Consider the following 18,693-nt stretch of genomic DNA (forward strand, 5'->3'; position numbering starts at 1 on the left):
CTCTCAGGTCCTTGGGTATTGGGAGAGGTCAAGAGGATGTGATTGCTAGTTGACCCATGAATGGGACCCAGGCAATTAGAAGCTCCTCATGCCCTCCCTGTCCTTGGAATGTGCATTCTGCTTGCCTTCCCCACTTCCAGAAGCTGTCCCAAGGACACAGCCTTGAGATAGTGATATGGTATTGAAACCATCTGGATGATATACATGACTGAACCCAGTTAAAGCCCCTATATAAACTTTTCAGATTTGGCCGGCGAGTATGGAGATTTGCTCGTCTTGCAGCACCCAGCACAAGACTTTTATGTGAAGTTCCCCTGCTTATTAAACCTGCCACCTACCAGTCTGGAGTGATCTGCTTCTTTCTTCGGTCTCTCCCTGCCCTACATGTACAGAGGCCAGTTTTTGAACCAACATCGGCACTGACCCTTGGCCCCCATCCCTTTCCCAGAAGCCTTTCCAAGCCTTCTGGAGTAGACCTGCCAGTAGCCCAGGGAAGCACTCAATGTTGTTGCTGAGTCACAGGCTAGAACACAGAGAACACTGGTTTTCTTATCTCTGAGGGCCAAGCTTCTAATGACTTTTATTAGAAAACTATGTGGAAGGCCTCATACAGCGATAATGTATCTCCTGGGTAAAGGCTTAATTTATGTCCCTCACGGAACATGCTTGGAGACACTTGATAACAAATGCAAATCTGCAGGCTAAATTCCACTTTTGCATTCTTTACATTCTGATAAATTGCAGACTCCTAGGCACGGAATTCGTCTTGGTGATGTCAGCTCCCAGTGTGCCTTAGCATCTGTGATGTGAAGAAAGGAAGCAGGGCACGGCTGGACCCATGTAAGTCTGTTTCCAGTGATCTGATCCAGATGCCTGGGCCTCCAAACCTGATTTTTGGGACCAGCAGATGAAAACAGAAAGAGTGAATTTGGTTTAAATGGGGCCTTAAGTCCATGAAAAGAACCATAAAGATGTTCACGCCCTATGGCCCAGTCCTGGGAACGGACCCATTTTAGTTTGGGTTCCCTTAGAAGTTAACTGAGGCAAGAATTTTAGAGCAAGCAATTTATTTGGGAGGGCATGCAGGAAACAGTGACAGGGGAGGGGGCGAGTTTTTGCTTTATATGAATTGGTGTTTTTATTGGTCATAAACTGAATTGAGTCTTTGCCCTCCATTCACCTGGAGGACAACATAACAAGAGTAAGTGGGAAGTGTCCTATGAACTAATTATGTGCACACTATAGTTGTGCCTGGTCAAACACCCATCTCCAAGGCAGGAAGTACTTGAAGGAACCACAAAGAAATGAAATCGTATTGGGGTAAGGGGACAATTCACACCTGGCTTTAGATGGTAGGCCTTTTTCTGTGTTTCTAAAGGGCTTTGGAATTGGCATGGTGGGGGCTGTGCTTCCTTTCCCTGAACAGACATTTACTACACCATTCCCACAGTGCTGGATACTTTGCGTGGTTTTCCTCATCTGTTTGTTATGTGTCCAGTTTTGCAATTCTAGTCAGCACTGCCTAGAACATCTTCTTGCACTTGCCATTCAGTTTGAGCTGAGTTATCTCCTGAGTGTTGTAGCAGATATTATCAAGGACTCACCTTAACCCCTCACACTTACTGCATAAGGCTTCTACATGGAAGCCCCTCTAGCTCTTGGCCTCCCTCTGCACACAAGGGACAGGATGGAGGTGCCCAGAAGTTTGCGCCTCTTGGGAGAAACTCTCACCCTTGATTGGCCATTGTTGGTGGATCAGGCCCCCAGATCCTCAAGATAACTCTAAAGCATGTTCACACCCCATCTCACAGCCCAACAGCCAGACTGAGCTTCAGTTGCCCACGATAGTAACAGCCTTGATGATGCACTGCTAACATCTTCCCTCCCTGTTTCCCTTCCTCATGCCCTTGCTGGCATTTCCTGGCTTCAGCTCCCAAATAAGCCAGTTGCACTTGAATCTCTGCCTAGCGCACAGGACACAAACATTTCATGATTATTGCTACGGACTCAACACTTATTTAAACCAGATCAACTATCTTTGGGCTTTTCATGTTGCTGATCCCACTTGAAGACTCAGACAGCCAGATCAAATCCCAGGAAATATGCTCACACAGCTGAGCTGTGTCTTGCACACTTTCCTGATGGCTTCAATTCTATACTTGGGGACCATCTCTGAGCAACTAATAAGACCTCAGGCATTGGAATGGTGGGTGGTATTCTCTTGTTTTTTTTGATGTGTATGTAAATGAGTCCTCCACGTTTGTTCACCTATGCTAAGTTGTTCGCTTCTGTAAGAAAGAGGAGAAACAACACAGAGACGAACGGACACAGAGGGAGAAGGCCATGTGACGAGAGAGGCAGAGCCTGGAGCCAGGGACCATCAAGGGTTGCTGGCAACCACACCAGAAGTTAGAAGGATCGAGGAGGGATTTTTCCCTAGAGACTTCAGAAGGATCATGGCTCCACTGACACTTTGATTTTGGACTTCTGACCTCCAGAACTGTGACAGAATAAATTTCTGTTTAAGCCACCATGTTTGTGGTATTTCTGTCGTGACAGCCCTATCAAACCAGTATGATGATGATATAGCACAATGCGGCCATGTGTCATTCATTCATGCTATAAATATTTGCTGAGCACCTACTATGTGCCAGGCACTGTGCTAAACTCTAGATTTTAAACAGGACAGTGATATGATCAGGCTCGCATTTCAGCCAGGTCACCTGGTGGCAGCAGGGAGGGTAGATTGGAGTAGGTGGGACTGGAGGCAGGGAGGCCAGGAGGAGGCTGCTCCCAAGAGTTGAGCAATAGTGAGGACGGTGGCTAGGGGGCTGGAGGAAAAAGGAACAATCAGAAAGATTAGTTAGGAGGCAGAAACATCAGGACTACTGTTGTTATTTAAGTTGCATTTTTGTGAAGCTTCACTGACTAGGCCCTGAGGATAACACAGTGGAAATTAAAGTTTCAGCTCAGGCATTAGAAGGCATTTCCTTTTCTACCGGTAATGTCCTGTGCGTTTCAATCTTGTCCCTTCTACCTCCCAGGCATGTCATGTTATAATAATAATTATTATTTGCTTTCCTTTTTTCTCTGTTAGGCTGTGTGTTCATTGAGTCCAGGAGTTACAATTTCCCATCTTTCTATCTCTAATGCCCAATATGACACTAGTCTCTGCATCTACTAGGACTTTGTGGAATTGATGAACCCTCCTAAGTGTTAATGGGGTACGTTGCGGTCTTTCGTTTTAGTGGTGAAGCGTGCACTCCAGGAGTCCTAGGGCCGCTCTCCCACCCCTCCCTACGTCCTGCTTTCTGTAGAGGCCTGTGGAGAGTGTGGCATTCTGGAGCTCACCACTGACACTTCTCCCTTGGGGAGGCCGCTGCCACCTCTCCTGGGACTTTGCCTGTCACCTTGGACCCTGCTATCCAAGATTTCCACGTTCTCCAGGCAGTTTATCACCCTGGCTAATTAAAGGCACCATTTGAAGTTAACTTAATTGGAAAACTGCAAAGTAATTTAGATATGATAACATTATCTCCATAAAGGGAAATATTAACTCCTTTTTGGCAATGACTTTATAAGAGGATAAACAGAATTGCAAAATAAGGCTTTCTTTTTTTTATATATAACACAACAACTTTTCTTTTTGAATTCAGTTTTTACTTCTACACCTCATGACTGCTTTATGGATGCAACACATCCCATGGAAAAAGTGGCCTCTGGAAGGCATCCTCCTCTTCCCTGCTCCTTCCCCAAATTATAAGGTAAGAGGATCCCACGTTCAAATCTCCCACCTCTGCTGCATGTTGTGTGAACCTCATGGAGCTTCAGTTGTTTCCTTGGTAAAAAAGGGGATAATAATAGTACTTGCCAGGTCTGTGCCAGAATTAGAAGATATGGTGTGTGCAAAATACAGAGGAGGGGGCACACATCAGTGAACTGCTCTCCTCCCCACCAAAGGGAGGAGACGAAGGCTTCCTGCTTGCCCAGTGAGCGTCTCGGACCCTATAAAGGGCAGACCGTGTGGGATCCTGTACCAAGTCCTGCACCCCCTGGGAATGAATCCCCATCTACAGTCTCTGCATCATTGCTGGAGGCAGCATGGCCAACTTGTGCAAATGTGTATGTGACTTGGGAGGAAGCCCGGGAGATACCTGACCCGATTCGGGGAAGAGCCTGCCAGGCAGCACCTTCATGGAATTCCTGCTCTCCACTGGCTCTCTGCTTCTTCCTGTTTCCCTCTCGGCAACCCCAGCCTCTAGGCCCCAAATCTGTGAATATTCCCCTCCTCCCTTTCCGTGTCCTGCGTCCATCTTCCTCTGGCCCCTGCTCACCTCTCCTGCCTCTCTCCTGCCCCAGCCCCACCTCTCCAATAATCCAGAGCCATGTGGGGTGGCTGCGCAGTGTGATGTCTCCAGGTCTGCACCCTTTCCAGGACCCCTCTTACCGGCTTCTCTGCTTGGCCAACTCCCAGCTGCCATTTTCAGGAAGTATGGACATCCCCTCTCTTCACCCTGCCCCTCAACCTTGGAGGATTTCCCCCACTTCCTCTCTGGTGCCACAGCAGACTGTCACCTCTGATGTACAACTACTCCCATTGGATGGGTGGCACTCCATATTTGAGGGACAGATGAATGAGTGAGTGAATGAATGAACATGTGGGCTAATTCACATTTTTCCCATTGCCAACCACGGACTTCTCTGACACTTGTACACTCTAAACTGGCCTGTCATGCAGCCATACCTGCCTCTGCCCACCTTGGTCATATATAAATGCCATTAGCAACTCTCTTGCTAGCTCAGCACTGTCAATAGAACTTTCTCCGATGATGGAGATGTTCTTTGTCTCTGCACATACCAGCATGGCAGCCATTGGCCACATGTGTCTGTGGAGCCTTTGAAATGTGGTTAGTACGAATGAGGGATTTGATTTCATTGTAATTAATTTGTCTTTAAATTTATATAGCCAGCCACGTGCTATTAGTGGCTACTGTACTGGACAGCACAGCTAAGCTCCCACGTTAATGCCTTCTTTGGACATGGTCTCTTGACTTAAGACATCATTTTCTACAGTACGAAGCCCAAATTCTTACATGCCTGCACAGTCCGATCCCTAAACCACTTTCCACCCCCATCTCAGGGGGTAGTGGAAATGAACAGTGATTGCAAGTATGGCCTCTAGAGTCAAGCTGCTTGGGTTCGAAGCCCAGTTCCAGGGTGCCAGCAAGTTACTTAACTCCTCTGTGTGTTACGTCCATTATCTGTAAAATGGGGTTGAATACGTACTTAGGGTTTTTATGAGGGGGACATGCATTCTTATGTGCCAAAGACTTAGAAAAATGCCTGGCATATAGGAAGCTCTCAATAAATGGCACCTATAAATATTATTTCTCTCTGTCCCTGGCAGAGCTAGCCTTGTCCTCACTCTCCCCACTAGAATTGTCCAGCTCCACGCCATCATTCACACCGGTCCTCCTCTTTGCCTATCCAAACACTTCCCACTCTCAAGTCTCAGCTCTGCACCCCCTCCTCCGGGAAGCCTTTTGTCCCAACCCTCCCTAGCTTGAGCAAACTTTCCTTCCTTGGAACTCCCATAATACTTCCTACCTGTGCCTCTTCTAGAGCAGGCGTAATAGGCAACTAGTTATTACGTACATGTCTTCACAGCCAGACTAGAGCAAACTTAAAATCCTAGACTAGATCATGGACGTCTGTTTTCCTTTCAGGGACAGGCCAGAGTTGTATGCATTGTAACTTGTAAAAAATTAATATTTCTGATTATCATATTGGCTTTCCAATTTTTCTCTCTTGCCCAAGAAAAAAAAAGAAAAGGAACACGCTATAAGCTCCTGTTTTATTCTAAGCCCCACAACAGACATGATCAGAGTTTTTACAGTTTAATTTAAACCTTTCAGCCACCTGGTGGGACAGGTATTCTAATTCCTGTTTTCAAGATCAGGCAGCTGAGGGTCTGAGATTTAAACAAGCAACACAGACGCTCAGCTAGTAAGCGGAAGAGCTGTGGCTCCAATGCACATGGGTCCATTGGGGTTGCTAGCGCCAAAGATGGCCCAACAAGGGACCGCACCGCCCGGGCACCATGTTCACACCCTTGCTTAGCGCTTCCCAGCTGCCTGTTGGCTGGTTCTGGGATTTGTGCTAACCAATAGAAGGCAGTGAAGTGAAATTATGCCAGTCCTGGGTGCACCCTGACAGGAGGCTGGAGCCTCTGCTGCCTCTCTCATAAAACACTTTTGGGAAGCTTTTGCTGTCATGGAAGGAATCAGCTATCCTGCTGGAGAGATTCCATGGAGAGGGTCAAGGACAGGCCCTGAGACTACATGGAGAGGGAGAGAGGCCCAGACCCAGCCCTCCTAGCATACCAGTCAACTGCCAGCAGACCTGCAACCCCAAAAGGAACCCCAAGTGATGAAAGCAGAAGCACTCCCAGCAAAGCCCGATCAGCCCACAGAACTGAGCCCAGAGAGGTAAGAACAATGATAGTTGCTTTAAGCCACTAAGTTTCAGAGTGGTTAGTTTCACGGCAGTGAATGACCAAACCTCTTGTTTAAGATGAGCTACTTCCCTCCCTGTTCCCATTGCCCTGCTCTCTTATGCACTGGCCAGTTTTCAGTCCACTTGAAAGCAGCAAATGCATTATAAAAACTCTCTGTGGAACACCCACCTTTGCTGTCCTCTCTACCTCTGGTCCTCAACCAGAGACTTCAGCAAGTGGTAAGCATTACTGTGTAGTGCGGGGGAATATGCACCGATGAGCCGTTGACCTGAATCAAGTTCCTTCCTGTCTCTGAGCTGTAAAAATAAGACTACGAATGACTCCCTTGCAGGACTATGTAGGAATTAAGTGACATGCTGCTCATCAGACACCTAGCATGGTACTTGGCACATGTCAAGCATCCAGTGAATGGCGTTCACGAGAGGCTGGAGAACAGGCCAGGAGAGAGCTCCTACTGGTGACAAGGCTCCTGTCCCACTCTTCCCTTATTAGCAAAGACCTAGAAACCAGGGGTCAGATTTTCATGGGGCCAGAGAAATGCCAGAGCTTCTTGAGAAAGAGCAGCTCCTGCTTGTTATCTCTGTTTACGAAGAGGGAGAACGGACATTCAACATAAAGGCTGTCCCTTGAACCACTCACTGCAGGACCCCTAACCCCTTTGGGAAATGTATGTCCCTTGGGATATGAAGATGCTGCCTCCCAACAAAAAGGACATCACGGGAGTGAAGAAGGCAGAACGGAGTCTCATTAGCCACCTCTATAACTCCAGAGCTTGGCAACCACTTGATGTCTGAGACAAAGGCACATCCTCAGGGTTTCTGCAGATATTGTTACTTCCAGCCAAAGGATCTTAACTTGTTGAACCTTCATGATATCATTATGGGCTGAATCGTGTCTTCCCCTACCCCCCCACAAGACTCACATGTTGGAGTCCCAGCACCTTGGAATGTAACTGCATTTGGAGATAGAGCCTTTAAAGAAGTGATTAAATTAAAATGAGTCCATTAGGGTGGGCCCCAATCCACCCTGACTGGTATCCTTATAAGAAGAGGAAATTTGGACACACAACCAGGGATGCATGTGCCGAGAGGAATGACCATGTAAGGACATGGTAGAAAAGATAGCCATCTGCACACCAGGAAGAAAAGCCTCAGAAGAAGCCAACCCTGCTGACACTTTGATCTTGGACTTCCAGCCTCCAGAAGTGTAAGAAAACAACCTTGTGCTATTTAAGCCATCCAGTGGTACTTTGTTATGGTTGCCCTAGAAAACTAATACAGATAGCCATTGTTATGATCAATTTATTATTCCCATTATCAAAAAATCCTGACCTTACCATGTAATTGTCCCCAGGGTGTGGTTAGGGCCTGAATAAAGAAAGCTGGCCTTGGTTTCTCAGTATTATATAACAGGGCAATGATATCAACCCAAGACTGGCCCTCTCGCGTCCTCCACCCATCAACACATACACCCATTACTTCATTCCACAGAAATCTAGCAAACATCCATCATGCATTAGCACTGAGTGGAATTGTCACAGAGTGTATACTTTGGAGTCAGGCTGCCCAGCTTGGCTTCCTAATTGTCTCCTAGTCACTGTGTGACCTAAGGCAAGTTGGTTATCTTTCCTGACTTTCTGCATCTCTACAATGATGCGAAGAATACCCATCTCATAGGATTATATAAAGTCAGAGCAAGCTAGCACATGTAGAGTGCTTTGCAAAGCACTTGACTCAGAGAAAGCACTTGAAATGGTTGGGGGCCATTGCTTTGCTGGATATACAAAATGGACAAGAAAGGAGACACGGTCATGTTTTCCCTTCTGTGATTTCAGTATTGTCCTCCCCACAAACCCTCTGGCCTAGGTATTGCCACCCTGTTTTGCAGAGTAAAGTGAGGTTCAGAGGGGTTGTGACAACAGTCACACTTTTTAAATCGCAGCCCTGAGATCCCAACAGGTCTTCCGACCTCTAAGCCTTGAGCTCTTTTTTTTTTTCCCCTGCACCAGAGCTGCTGCCTGGTGCAGTTTTTTTTTTTTTTTTTTTCCTGAGCCCATAGTTTATGCCAGACATTCTCACTTAATCCCCACGAAGACACAGCTTCCACAACCTAGGAATAATAACCCTGACATGGATACACATGTTTAGACCAGACAGAAGAATAAACTGGCAAGTTACAGGACTGAATGGAAAATGTGGGTCAAAGGGAACAGCCTTCTGAGCGAATGGGGAGGAAAGGGTAATAAATGGTAGCTGTTTGGGGCCAGGTGCTTTTGCTAGACCCTTGGTTTACAATACTTTGGGACTTTGATATCATTACACCCCCATTTTACAGTTAAGGAAATGGAGGCTCAGAGAGAATAAGGCAGACACATAGAAAAGGGAAGACTGAATCTAGTATCAACCCCAACGTACAGCATCTTCCCCGGGACCAGGGCTCCTCAACAGCTGCCGAGAATCAGAATCATCCAAGACATGTTTAACACCACCTTGGGCTGGGCTCTGCCTTGAGAGATCCCACAGCAGCGGGTGTGGAGGGAGGCTCAGCACCGGACCCGGGAGCATGTGCAGCCAGGTGATCGGAGTGTGCAGCCAGGGGTGGGCGCGCAGCCAGACCAGGCGGCTGTCCGGACTGGGCTCCCAGATCCAGGAACGCGGTCTCGGCCCAGACCTGACAAGAACTGTACTCAGCAGCCACACAAAGACCAGCACCACACCCTGTCTTCCTCTACCGAGAGAGGAAACAGCTGCTTCATTCTTTAAGCAAGAGGAGTAGAGAGGAGTCCATTTGCTCATCATCCAACATTCAAAGCCCCTTGAATATGGATTTTAGGGAATGGCATCACACCAAGAGGCACAAATACAGGGGACCTCTCAAATCTCAGATGGGCATCCTTTCTCTCTCCTGTTAGACCAGGAAGTCGAACTGACATTTGTTTTTTGGGTATTTGTTTTTAACAATTCCTCATTGTTCTCGGGTAGAGTTTTTGGTTCCCTATATTTAAATTGGTTTGAATGGGTTAACATTTTATGTTTACTTATCCAAAAGAGAAATATAATAAAGTGCTCTTTGAATATGATTTTTTAAGGAGGGGGAGGCTCAGGGACCTTTATTCAAAACAAAACAAAACAAAACAAGCTCTCTCTGCTGAAGAAGTTCCCACCATGTGCGAAGGAATTCTAGCGACTGACGCACTCTTGGCTCCCCTAATCCCAGATCCTAACAGTTTCTCTTCTTGTTCTGATTGTAAATCATCTCCACCTCCTGGGTTGGATTATTTCAGGCTGCATACCTACGCAGAAAGCACCCCCTGAATTATCCCGCCAATTTAAACCCAGCAGAAGACTAGCTTTTCTTGCTTAAGCCAGAAGTGGAACTGGAAGGGGAGTTGGGGTTACAGTAAGAGGGTTAAAGATTAGACAGGACTCATGGCTGGGGAATTGACCTTTGACCACAGATAAATAACACCAGAGCCAGTGCAGCTTCCCTCTGTGCGCGAAGAGATACCAGGCACTCAGGGCATCAGGAGGGAAGGAGAGTGAAGAGAAGTAAGCTGCAGGAGAGCAAAAAGGAGAGAAAAGGAGGAGCCGAAGAGCAGTTGCCTTGAACACAGCAGAGTGTCTGCTCACTGTCAACATCACTCCCGCTCAGCGCCCCATGCCATGGATATAATATTTGGCAAAAATAAGAAGGAGCAGCTGGAGCCTGTGAGGGCCAAAGTAACAGGTGAGCGTTTGTATAGATGACTGGCTCTTCTTATATGTTTAGACGTACACTTTTTTCTGTTTATGTAAGTAATATTTATTGTAAATTATTTTTTGAAAATCTGGAGAACAGTACATAGTGGGGAATGAGCTACAATCCAGACATATTTTCTGTGAAAATCTAGGTGTGCCTTTTATACATGGAACTGTTTCCAGGGAGAGAGTCATTCTCACTACTTCAGGCAAAGAGCCTGGAGATGCTACGATTGGCAAGTACACAATGGAATTATTCGGCAAAGTGTGGCCCATTCCAAGAGGGGGGTACTTTTGTGCAAATATGTGCATCCTAAGTTAATTTCAAAATGGCATGAGAAGCATACATGGGCTTCCACTTTCGCATGTGCACGCTGGAGGGCATGCAGAGTGTGTCTTCATTTCCTCGCAGGAGCCCACGATCTGGGCCTTCGAATACCTGCAGAGCCGTAAGACAAACAGATCCAGAGTGGGACCCTCCACGAGAAAATTCCTTTAGCGGGCTTTGCACCTCGTTCTCTTCATCTGTTGTTTCTCTGGCTCTCTCTTCTGTGCTGCCCCTGAGAACAGCGAGTGGGCTGGCTCAGGCAGGAGGGCGGTTTCATCTTCAGATACTTGGATCTGGAGGCTTTTCCCCAGTGAGCATTTCTCTGTGAGGAAAGTCAGATTGGACATTTCAACCAAGGAATTGCCTTGGAAGGCTTTTGAAAGAATAGATTTTATGTTTGTTTTTCTCTGATTACCAAGGTAATGTATGATCTATATGTGTGTGTGTTTTATATATATGCACATATATAAAAACTTGAAAGTGCTAATGGGAACAGAGAGGGAAATAAAATCAGCTCTATTTCCATCTCAAGCACTCCTAATATTGGAGTATTTTAAGTTTTCAGAAGATAGAGATTGTATAGACTACAAATATTTTTTCAAAAACAAATGTATGTTTACTATTAATTTTTTTTTTTTAAAGAGAGCCTCCGATGCCTCTCCTTTTATGCTTTGGGATGCCATGAACATGTTGCCCATAATCCTTATGTTTAATGATAGCATGGAAATCCTTGGACATTTTAGAAAGCGGGAATCCTAGAACCTACAGATCTGAGTGGACCGCTGGATCCGGATCAGCTGTTCTCCCCACCTCCACCCCACACCTGCAGCCTTACCATCACCTGGGCACTTGTTAGAATCACAAATTCCTGGGTCCACTCCAGAGCCACGGAATCAGATATGCGGGGGGTGGAGCCCAGCAATCTGTGTTTCTACAAGCCCTCTGGCTGCTTCCAGGTGTGAAAACCACAGCTGTAAATCACTCCTCTCTCCTTGAGGGAAGCTGAGGGCTGAAGAGGGGCTGTGACTTGCCCAAGACCAGCCGGCCAGCGAAGGACAGGCTCCCAACTCTCAGTCCAGGCCTCTAGTCCTGGGTCAAGTCTAGTCATTGGCTGACCGCTAACTAAAGATTGTGCCTATGTGGCCAAGTCTGCCCACAGAGGCCATGTCCAGGCTTCATGTCTGGCTATGCATTGTTGGCTCCGAGACCTCCTTCGCCACTTACTTAAGCATTTCCTGCTTCCGTTCCCTCTTATGTCAAACAGTCTGCAGGTACCATATAGAGTTTCTGCAATGACTTTATATAGGATTTAGGATTTTAGGATTTAATGCACCTGCCCCCCAGTGCCTGGCGAATGGTGCTCAATATGTGTCCTTCTAAGGTTTTGTGCTCAGCTTCATCTCTCTCTGCTCTGCCTCACCTGCTCCTTCTCCTGCATCTGGGTCTCTGTGAATAGCCCACTATTCACTTGGTTGTCCAAGGCGGGAGACTTGGTGGCACTTCGGGGTGCTCCCTCCCCTCTCCCCCATATTCACTCAAACTCCCAGTCCTATCCATTCTACATCCCCTGACTCTCTGCTCTGTTGTTTCTCTCCATCCTCTCTCTCGTCCTCCCACCTGCTCTTGACACCTTCTCCCGCCACACTCTACACCACAGAGACAACTTTTGAAATCCCAAATCTGAGCATATTCCATTAATATGAGCTGTCCAGAAGAGGCAGATCCTTAGAAAGTAGATTAATGATTGTCAGGAGGACAGGACTTTGTTTTGGGGTGATGGAATGTTCTAGAACTAGATGGCGAAGATTGCATAACATTGTGAATATATTTAAGACCCCTGAATTGTATACTTTAAAATGGTCAGTTTTTTTGTTATGTGAATTTTATCTCAAGAAAAAAATTGCACATGCACAAAAATCTGATCTTCTCATTCCCTGTTTTAACTGGGCAAGCTGTCCCAGTCTTCTGAGCATCTAATCAAAGCCCTTGGTGTGGTCACATTGACCTTTGTCACAAAGTCCCTGCTTAGCTCTCCAGCCTCAATACTTATGCTTCCTCACTCAAAAATTGCAGACCAGTCTTGCTAAACAACTGGCACATCTCCTGGTCTTTGAGCTGGTCTTTGGTCTCTTGGTTCAGGTCCCCCCAGAGATAAGAATTCAGATGTAAGTAGTTTAATTTGGGACGTGATCCCAAGAAACACTGGGAGGGAAACCAATAAAGGGGACATTGTCAAGCCACTGACCACTGTGAGCCATCAGAGCTGAACCCTCTGGGCATAGTGTAAAACATGCCTCATATGGTCCCAGCTGAGGGCAAGGAAGTGGTGACATGTGATGCCCAAATCCCCATCCATCATTGGGTGACAGCCACTTCTAGGGGCATTAACTCCAAGTTGTTCCAGCTTGCCCAGTGTGTGGGCAGAGCAGCTCTAGCAGTGAAAACAAAGCCCTCAGGCACAGAGCTGCAGGTAGTGGCAGAAAGCAACCTTCAGGGAGAGGTCAGTGCCAAAAGGACAAGGGTGGGGCACAAAAAGTGTCTGCTCCAGCACCCCACCTCTAGAGCAGTGCTGTTCAACAGAGATACAATGCATGCCACATGTGTAGTTTTAAATTTCCTAATAGCCACACTTATAAAAGTAAAAAAAAAAAACCAAAAAACAAAACAAAAAAAAAAACCCACCAAAACAGGTGAATTTTAATGGTATATTTTTTAAGGCAATGTATCCAAAATGTTGTAAGTTCTCCATGTAATCAATATTTTTAATTGCTAATGAGATATTTTACATTTTTTTCATACTTAGCCTTTGAAATTCAGTGTGCATTTTACACTTTACAGCACATCTCTGTTCAGACTGGCCAGGTTTCAAGTCCTCAGCGGCACATGAGGCCAGTGGCTACCATATTGGATGGCAATTCTAGTTCTAGAATGTTCTTTCCTTGTGCATTTGTGAGGCCAATATCTAATCCCACCCCCAAGACTCAGCCAGCAACTCCTCCAGAAAGCAGTCCCCACCCTCCTGCTCTCACCCAACCTGGGGGTGAGGTTCTGTTCCAAACAGCCCCCTTGCTGATCCTGTCACATTGCCTGTGTGTGGTGTGGTGTGGTTTGGGTGTCTGTTCATCCATCTGCTCTGTGGGTGGTGAGCGACTTGAAGATAGGGATGACGTCGATTCATCTCGGTATCCTCAGTGCTGGCACAATCCAGGCATATCCTACCCTTTCTGGAAACGACTGCTGAAGGAATGAGTGGGTGCAGTGAGTTGTGTTGGGACTGTGACCTCAATTCCTTTCCATGGCCACATCTCGTAGCTTTTTGGTTGGGTTGTGAAAACTGGAAACAAAACATTCTTTCTCTTAACAGGCAGGATTCCCACATGGCTGCAGGGCACCCTGCTCCGCAATGGGCCTGGAATGCACACAGTGGGGGAGACCAGATACAACCATTGGTTTGATGGCCTGGCCTTGCTCCACAGCTTCACAATTAGAGATGGTAAGAGTACTGTGTTGGTTTGCTGTTGCTCCTGTAAAGACAGCCACAAATTTAGTAGCTTAAAACAGTACTAATTTATTCTTATTGTTATGGAAGTCAGAAGTCAAAACTGGGCTAAAATCAAGGTGTTGGAGGCTCCAGGGAGATAACCCATTTCCTTGCCTTTTCTGGCTTCCAGAGGCTGCCTGCATTCCTTGGCTTGTGGCCCCACCTATATCTGCAAAGAGCAGCAAAGCATCTTGCACACCTGCTCTCTCTCCCTCATTCTCTCCACTTCCCTTGCCCCCATAATCACAGTTCCTTCTCTGACCCTCCTGTCTGCCTCTTATAAGGACCTTTGTGATGGCATTGGGCCCACCCAGATAATCCAGGATCATCTCCCTTCTCAAAATATTTAATATAATCATATCTGCATTGCCCTATAAGGTAACAACTTCATAGGTTTCAGGGATTAGAATATGGACATCTTGGGGAGGCCATCCTTCAGCCAACCACAAGCACAAACCTCCCTGGAAAGGCAGCCAAGATTTTCTTTCAAAAGAGTCCAGCCTGCAGAATGATACGCATTCTCATTAAGATGGGCGAGAGCAGGAAGAGATTACTGGCTTTGGAGTCAGACATACCTCAAATCAAAATAGGAAAAACACAGACCTGAAAGGAACAGAGCTGAATATATTGCTCACCAGGCAAGGGAGAGCCAATCACTCAAGCAACAAGCTCAGTGGCTCTCCCAGAGGGGAGATTGAAATGGCTGAATAAGTCAGAATTCTGGGTTCTGGTGACCGGTTCACGGGGTGGATCGTAAACTCTTTGCTGTTGGCCATTGAGCTGGTGTATGTCACAACAGCATGCTCTGAGTTCTTAAAGAGGTCCGGGGTGGGTCACATGAGGCTTTAGCAGGCTCAGGGTCACCTGCTGGGGAAGTCTGTGTCCACGTGCTTCACCTTGGTGACATTTTCTTTAACCCCTGCATTCCAGCATGACGAACTGGTCACTTCACCTTCCTTGGCCTCCATTTCCTCCACGGTAAAAAGAGCTCGATGATCTCCTCTGGAGAGCTGTCATGATCATTAGAAGGGCCAGGTATCTAGCAAGGGCCTGGCACCTGGTAGGTGCAGAATAGATTGAAAACCACCATTAGTGTCACTGGGTTTGAATCCCATCTTCATCCTAGCTAACATGCACCCAAGCTGTGTGACCTTGGCCAAGTTACTGACCCTTTCTGTGTCTATCTCCCCATCTGTAAAATGGAGATATCAGAGTTGCTATGGAATTTAAAGGCATTAATATGTGTAAAGAGATTTGTATAATTCCTGGCACAGAACACGTGCTCAATAAGCATTAGTGTTATTATTGCTTAATTACTATTTCTTCTAAGCCAGTCAGCAATTATTTTTTTGAGTGCAGACTCTATGCCAGTGGCTTGCTCTAAGATTTCATGAATAGAGACCCCATGTGTGAAAACCATGAGCTCTGAGTCTGCAAAAACTTAAAGAGATTTTACTGAGACTCAGCTACAGAGTGGTTGGTTCCACATTTCCTGACAGCCCTAAGCCTTAACAGTCCCCTCCTTTCCCAAACAGAAGTTACCAATGATTCCTAGGGAAAGAAATGCTGTTCTGGATGATGTGCCTGAAAGGTAAAGTACAGTGGCTTCCTTTCCATGAGGCCCTGCTTCACTGGGCTGCCAGGTCCCTTGTGGTCCATTTCAGGTGCTCATATTTGCTCTGCATGGGAGGTGTGCTTGTCCTCTTTCCAGATGTGAAAATGGGAATTTTAGAGAGGTTGAGTGACTTCTCCAAGTGAGGTCACTGAGGTAGGGCTGGGATCTGACTTGTGTTGTCTAGGGTTCAAGCTTGCAACCATCCCTGCTCTCCTCTCCCCAGCCCAACACAACCCTCTGAGAAACGGCAGGTAGCTTAAGTGACCCCTCACAGCTTACTGAATGAGGGCTTCCACATCCTTCCATAGAGACTCTGGGGACAAGAGAACTAGCAGGGGATGACCAAGCCATGGCTGTCTTTCAGAAGCATGGCTGCCATCCACCAGAATCCTTGAGTGGGTTAAACAGGCACATGACCAAAGTTATCCCATGCTACTTAGACTTTCTAAAAGTTTCTAGTAGATTTTCAAACTAAAAATTCATTGTCAAAGGTAAGTAGCTGGTAAGTCTTTTATGGGATGGTCAGTTAGGTGTGACGACAAAGAGAGACAGAGAGAGGCTTGGGAACAAAGCCTATTATACTCACAGGTCCTAGGAGGCAGAGCACGTCATGCTGGCCCACAGTGGATAGCACCAGGGTAGTCCAGAGGCATCAGACAGGAGCAGGGGAAGCACATAGGCTGTGACCTGTCCTGAGGTTTCTGAGGGAAAGACAAGATGGGGCAGAGTAAACAGCTTAGGATCAGCTGGTGTGAATAGTGTTGGCAGGCTTTGGGCTTCGGGGGTGGTCTCTGGTTGCCTGGAACCTGGCCCTGGGGTGATGAAGGCAGAGGAATATTGCCTCCTGGAGGGCATGGGCCAGAGAGAGGAGATCTGGCTCTGGATTGGTTCGTTTTCATCTCAAAGTCACGCTGGGCCCTCTTCTACCTTTAAGAATTGGCTAGTCCAGGGAAGGACAGTCTCCTCCAACCAGGAAGGTTTTTAAAGATACTAAAACATAGTATACAGAAAACTAAAAAAAAATACATGCAATAGCATGAAAGATTCAATTCTGTGCATAATCTGGAACTGGCTGGAAAATGGGAAATACAGAGAGTCCACTCAGTTACTCCCCCTTCCCCATCCTGTTCTTGAACCTGGCCTGTGTCAAAGGTACATGCCCCACTCTGCTTTGCAGTCATCAGCTTGCCATTCTCCAGCCTACGGTGGGAGGCCCCAGAACACAGGGTTTCTGTTCAAAGTGTTGTGTCTTCATCACCCAGCACTGGGCCTGGCCCAGAGGGGCACTAGGAAACTCTTTATGGAGCCCAAATGGCACAAACGAGGTAAAGGTTGTTTTGGGAGAAAGAAGCAATACGTTCCCAGTTGATTTCTTCAACACTCACTACAGGGAGTGCTTGCTGGCCATTGGCCTGAGTGCTTTGTGCCTACCCACAACAGCCCTCACTACAGCTCCTGAGGAAGGTACCTCTTGATTTTACAGATGAGCCTGAGGCCCAGAGAGGCCAGGTAACTTGCCCAAAGGCACACAGTAGGAAGTGGTGGAGGTCAGATATAAACCCAGTGCTCTCTAAATCCAGAATCTCATGACCTAAGCATTATGCAGTTCTGCTCCACTTTCCACTCCTGCTGGCTACCATCTCTCCTTGTCTCTCCAGACAATCCTCTCGAGACTGTCAGATTGCCAACATTGGTGTGGCACAGCCTGGCCTCGTCTCTCCTCTCCTCTAGAACTCTCAGAGGTTCCCCATTCTACTCCCCAAGAGTAGAAACACAAACCAAAAATATTAAGTACTACTATACATGATTCAAGAGGGCATGTACAGGGTGAGCAGGATCCTCTGATTTACAGATAACACAAAGCCAGTATTTCTCAAAAGGTGGTTTGTGTACCTCTGACATCGGAATCCTCTAGGATTAAAGTTGCAAATCCTGAGACCCCACCCAGGGCTGAGTGAATCATAATCCTGAAGGGCACAGTCAGAGCATCAGTGTTTCTAACACATTTCCTAGATGGCCCTGAGCACAGTGAGGTTTCAGAAAACCTCCATGGTGGACCTCCAGCTTCGATGCCCTGTCCCACCCAAGACCAAGTTCATCAGCATGCCGTGGAGGTGGGGCTCAGGCTTCTGCCACTGTTTCAAAGCACCAGGTGATTAGTGTACAGCCAGCACGGAGAACCGGAATCAGTGCCAAACCAGAAAGCAAAGACTGGAATTAGAAAGAAAGATACAAAAATGGTCTGTGGCCTTCAGCAGAAGCCAGTGAAAGTTAATGCTTTAAAAACCCAATAAAGACTTAACTAAAGGAGTAGAGTGGAGGAGAAGCCAGACAGACAAAGGGTACACAGAAGTGCTTAAGTCTAAAGTCACTTCAGTTTTTGTTTTTGTATTTTTTATTTTATTTTTTTTTAGTAGGCTTCACGCCCAGTGTGGAGCCCAGTGCAGGGCTTGAACTCACCACCCTGAGATCAAGACCTGGGCTGAGATCAAGAGTCAGACACGTAACCAAATGAGCCACCCAAGCACCTCTAAAATTACTTCAAAATAAAAAATTTTTGTAAAGTAGGCATAGAGATGCATGAACGCAAGTCTCCCTCAGCAGTACATTTGATTATTTTTTTATTTAGAGGTAAGGTCGTTGTCCCACAAGGATTTGAACATGTAAATTCCAAAAGCCAGCATCACCAAGGTTTAGAGACAAAAAGAGCTCTCCAAAACTTTACCTTTCCAAAGCTGACTTTTTCAATTATTTTAGCTCTAAACTAGCCTTTTGGAAGTTTGCTTAAAATGGAGGCATATATAGATATATATATATAAAATCTCCCACTCCCCCCCAGAATATAAAACTTGACCCAGTTCTAGAAGATTCCAGGCAGGAGCACATCTGTTTACTTGTGTCCCTTTAGAAGGAATGTGGCTAATTGGGGCTCATCAGGGAGTGGGGTTCTGGGGA

General features: G+C 46.6%; 1 protein-coding gene and 1 long non-coding RNA gene across 6 annotated transcripts in view; one reads left to right on the top strand and one right to left on the bottom strand.

The window, feature by feature from the left end:
* The window catches only part of BCO1 (beta-carotene oxygenase 1), a 71,988-nt gene that overhangs the window by 26,008 nt on the left and 27,287 nt on the right, over positions 1-18,693 (top strand). The window contains exons 9-12 of the mRNA XM_057314673.1: positions 745-840; positions 3,657-3,764; positions 9,975-10,243; positions 13,947-14,075. Of these exons, the coding sequence (XP_057170656.1) occupies positions 10,180-10,243; positions 13,947-14,075 (193 nt within the window). The 5' untranslated portion in view covers positions 745-840; positions 3,657-3,764; positions 9,975-10,179. The remainder of the gene's footprint in view (positions 1-744; positions 841-3,656; positions 3,765-9,974; positions 10,244-13,946; positions 14,076-18,693) is intronic.
* The window catches only part of LOC113252532 (uncharacterized), a 55,307-nt gene continuing 46,907 nt past the window's right edge, over positions 10,294-18,693 (bottom strand). For 2 of the 5 annotated variants that reach the window (XR_008960204.1, XR_007191059.2), the window contains 2 exons: positions 16,325-16,439; positions 13,248-15,180 (listed from right to left, as the gene is read on the bottom strand). This is a non-coding gene — a long non-coding RNA (uncharacterized LOC113252532). Of the gene's footprint in view, positions 15,181-16,324; positions 16,440-18,693 lie in introns of all 5 variants that reach the window. The other 3 variants (XR_007191061.2, XR_007191062.2, XR_007191060.2) reach the window with 3 other exon arrangements.

The sequence above is a fragment of the Ursus arctos genome, unplaced genomic scaffold, assembly GCF_023065955.2.
Source record: "Ursus arctos isolate Adak ecotype North America unplaced genomic scaffold, UrsArc2.0 scaffold_19, whole genome shotgun sequence".
NCBI lineage: Eukaryota > Metazoa > Chordata > Mammalia > Carnivora > Ursidae > Ursus > Ursus arctos.